The following is a 2938-nucleotide window of genomic DNA, read 5'->3' as shown; positions in this document are numbered from 1 at the left end:
TCACTGTCCAGCAATAGTCTGCAAGCATTGATGGGCTCCATTTGCCCCGATAGCGTTTCTCCATTGTTGCAATGTCCTGGTGAAATCGCTCGCCCGTGCTCGTCGCTCATATGCAATTGTTAAAGAGTACATAGGGGACACAGACGACCTAATTTTTCCAGTTATTTATTAATTGGAAAACAAAGGCCTTTTAATCAGACTTTCATGCTGCATTTCAATCACAACAACACAAACTCTTTTTTTCTAAGGCTAAGCTCCTTAGGGCAGAGACTTTGCATCATTTGTTTTTAAAGTTTGACCAGCATACTTTGGTGCTATGCAAACAAAGTTCTTGCACTGGGCATCTTTTCTCTATGGCCATGTCTACATGACAGCAACACAGCTATGACACTGCACCCATGTCACTATAGTATAGACACTTCATATGTTCACAGAAGGGTTTTTTCCATCACCATAGATCTACTGCGTCCAGAGGTGGCAGCTAGGTTGACAGAATAATCCTTCAATCAACCTAGCTACATCTACAGTGAGGGTTAGGTTGGCCTAACTCAGGGAGTCTCAAACTGGGGGTTGGGACCCCTCAGGGAGTCACGAGGTTATTACATGGGGGGGGGGGGTGTCGCAAGCAGTCAGCCTCCACCCCAAACTGTGCTTTGCCTCCAGCATTTATAACGGTGTTAAATATATCAAAAAGTGGTTTTAATTTATAGGGGGGGGGTTGCACTCAGAGGCTTGCTATGTGAAAGGGGTCACCAGTACAAAAATTTGAGAACCACTGGCCTAACTACATCGCACAGGATGCAATATTTTTCAAAGCCAAGAGTGACATAGCTAGGTCGATCTAATTTCGAAGAGTAGACCAGGATTAAGCCTGTAGCTGGCACCCAGAACCTAAGGCCTTGTCTTTACTAACTAAAACTTAACATGTATAAAAATTACACTCCCCTCCCCAACACAGCCATGGCCTAGAGCAGTGGCTCTGAACCAGGGATACACGTATCCCTGGGGGTACGCAGAAGTCGTCCAGAGGATCATCAACTCATCTAGATATTTGCCTAGTTTTACAACAGGCTACATACAAAGCACTTGCAAAGTCTGTATAAATTAAAATTTTATACAGACAAAATGAGAAAACAAGCAATTTTTCAGTCATTGTGTGATGTGACAACTGTATTTTCATGTCTGGTTTTGTAAGCAAGCAGGTTTTTAAGTGAGGTGAAACTTGGGGGGGACGCAAGACAAATCAGGTACAGTAGTCTGGAAAGGCTGAGAGCCACTGGCCTAAAGGAACCGAGCACAGGTCTAGGTGAAGTCAGATCACTTAAGTGTCAAACTCCACCCTATTGCCTGCAACTATGGGACGAGGCAGTTCTGGAGCACACGGGGCCTTGTCTCCCTCCCCAGCGGCCACCGGAAGGGGCGGGTCTGGGCGTTGTCTCCCCGGCAACAGCCCTGGGAAGGGGCGGTTCTGGAGCGGCGAGGCCTGGCCTGTCCCTCTCGCCCAGCGGCCGGTGGAAGCGGCGGTTCTGCCCCAGCCGGCTAAAGGCTAAACAAGGCGCCGCGCGCTCAAGAGCCCCCTTTTCCAGCGGCCGCTAGAAGGGAGGAGTCAGGCGAGGCCCCCGGCCCGAACGCGCCAGCCCCTCCGCCCAATCGGCAACAACCGCTGCGGGTGCGGGACTGGCCCCCGCGTGACCCGGAATCTCCCGCGTGACCCGGAATCTCCCGCTGCCCCCCCCCGACCGGTGAGGGGATCCCCCGCGTGCTCCAGCCCGCGCGCCAGCTGGGGGGGGGGGGCAGTGTTCCCTCCCCCCGCGCGCCAGCTGGGGGGGGGGGGCAGTGTTCCCTCCCCGGGCCCCACGCGGCCAAGCGGGCCTCGTGACCAGGCAGGCTCCCCGAGCGGGGACAGCGCGGCTCCGCTCCCCTGGCCGGGCACTGACCTAGATAGAGCACGACGGGGATGAAGCCCCAGCGGATCGCGAACTGGCTGCCCTGGAAGAGCTGCTGCAGCCGCTGCTTGGCCTCTTTGCTCAGCTTCGGCATCCCGGCAGCGCGAGACAGGGAGCGGTGCGCGCGGCCTCAGGGCTTGTAACTGCGCAGGCGCGGCGCCCGCGGGACCGCCGGGACGTAGCTACCTGCTCAGGCCCCTCTACGTCACACTGCGCGGGGGAGGCGGGGCCGCGCGGACACACTCGTAAGGGGCGTGGCGTTGGGAGCCTGTTGGCGCGCGCGGGATAGAAGAGAGTGTCAGCGTCTCGTTCCCGTATTTGGCCCTTTACCTGTAGCGGAACGAGCTCGGGCTGGACTCCCGGTAGGCTCGTCCCAGTCCCTGGGCCTCGCAGTTGCCCCCTGAACGCGCTGCCGCAAACGCACCCGCGGGCCGCCTCTGCGCAGGCTGGGGCCGCGCTACAGCTGTGGACGCGAGTCCCGGCCTGGGCCTGGGCTCTAGCGCCCTGGGAGCAATTACTGGCATTGCTTGTTGGGCCCAGCTGTGTTCCTGGAGGTAGAGAGTGGAGCCTGTCCTCCACGTTACCAGCCACAGGCCTTGCAAACCCACATCTGAGGCCCACCTGAATCATGTAAATAGTAAAAGCTGGGCTCTTTTCATTTTCCTTCTGGGCCCTGAACCTTTAGGCTGCAATCATAGAAACATAGGGCTGCAGGGACCTCTAGAGGTCATTTATTCCAGCCCCCTCATCTGGGGCAGGGCCAAGTACACCTAGACCATACCTGGCTGATGTTTGTTCAACCTGTTGCTGGCACAGAGGTGCCCGAGGCAAAGCAACAGGGGTTCATTGCCCGGCGTGCTTCGCGCCAATAAACACACCAGGTGGAGAAGCAAACAAAGTTTATTTGAGATCTCAAAGCGGTGCAAGGAGACTGGCACGTCTCACATCAAGCACAGTAACAGAAACAGTTTTTTTTCCTTTATACCTTTACA

The 2938-nt window shown here is 55.8% G+C and overlaps 1 protein-coding gene across 1 annotated transcript; it reads right to left on the bottom strand.

The window, feature by feature from the left end:
• Positions 1 to 1858: 1858 nt before the first annotated feature.
• TOMM7 (translocase of outer mitochondrial membrane 7) lies at positions 1859 to 2137 on the bottom strand (the record flags this gene model as incomplete). Its single annotated transcript, XM_026662281.1, has 1 exon — positions 1859 to 2137. A coding segment is annotated over exon 1 (182 nt), but the record flags the coding sequence as incomplete, so codon positions are not given.
• Between the last annotated feature and the right edge of the window lie 801 nt (positions 2138 to 2938).

Source organism: Terrapene carolina, unplaced genomic scaffold (assembly GCF_002925995.2).
Source record: "Terrapene carolina triunguis isolate 2854851 unplaced genomic scaffold, T_m_triunguis-2.0 Scaffold25422, whole genome shotgun sequence".
NCBI classification, from domain to species: Eukaryota; Metazoa; Chordata; order Testudines; family Emydidae; genus Terrapene; species Terrapene triunguis.
The sequence above is the reverse complement of the archived record's forward strand: the minus strand, read 5'-3'. Positions and strand labels throughout refer to the sequence as shown.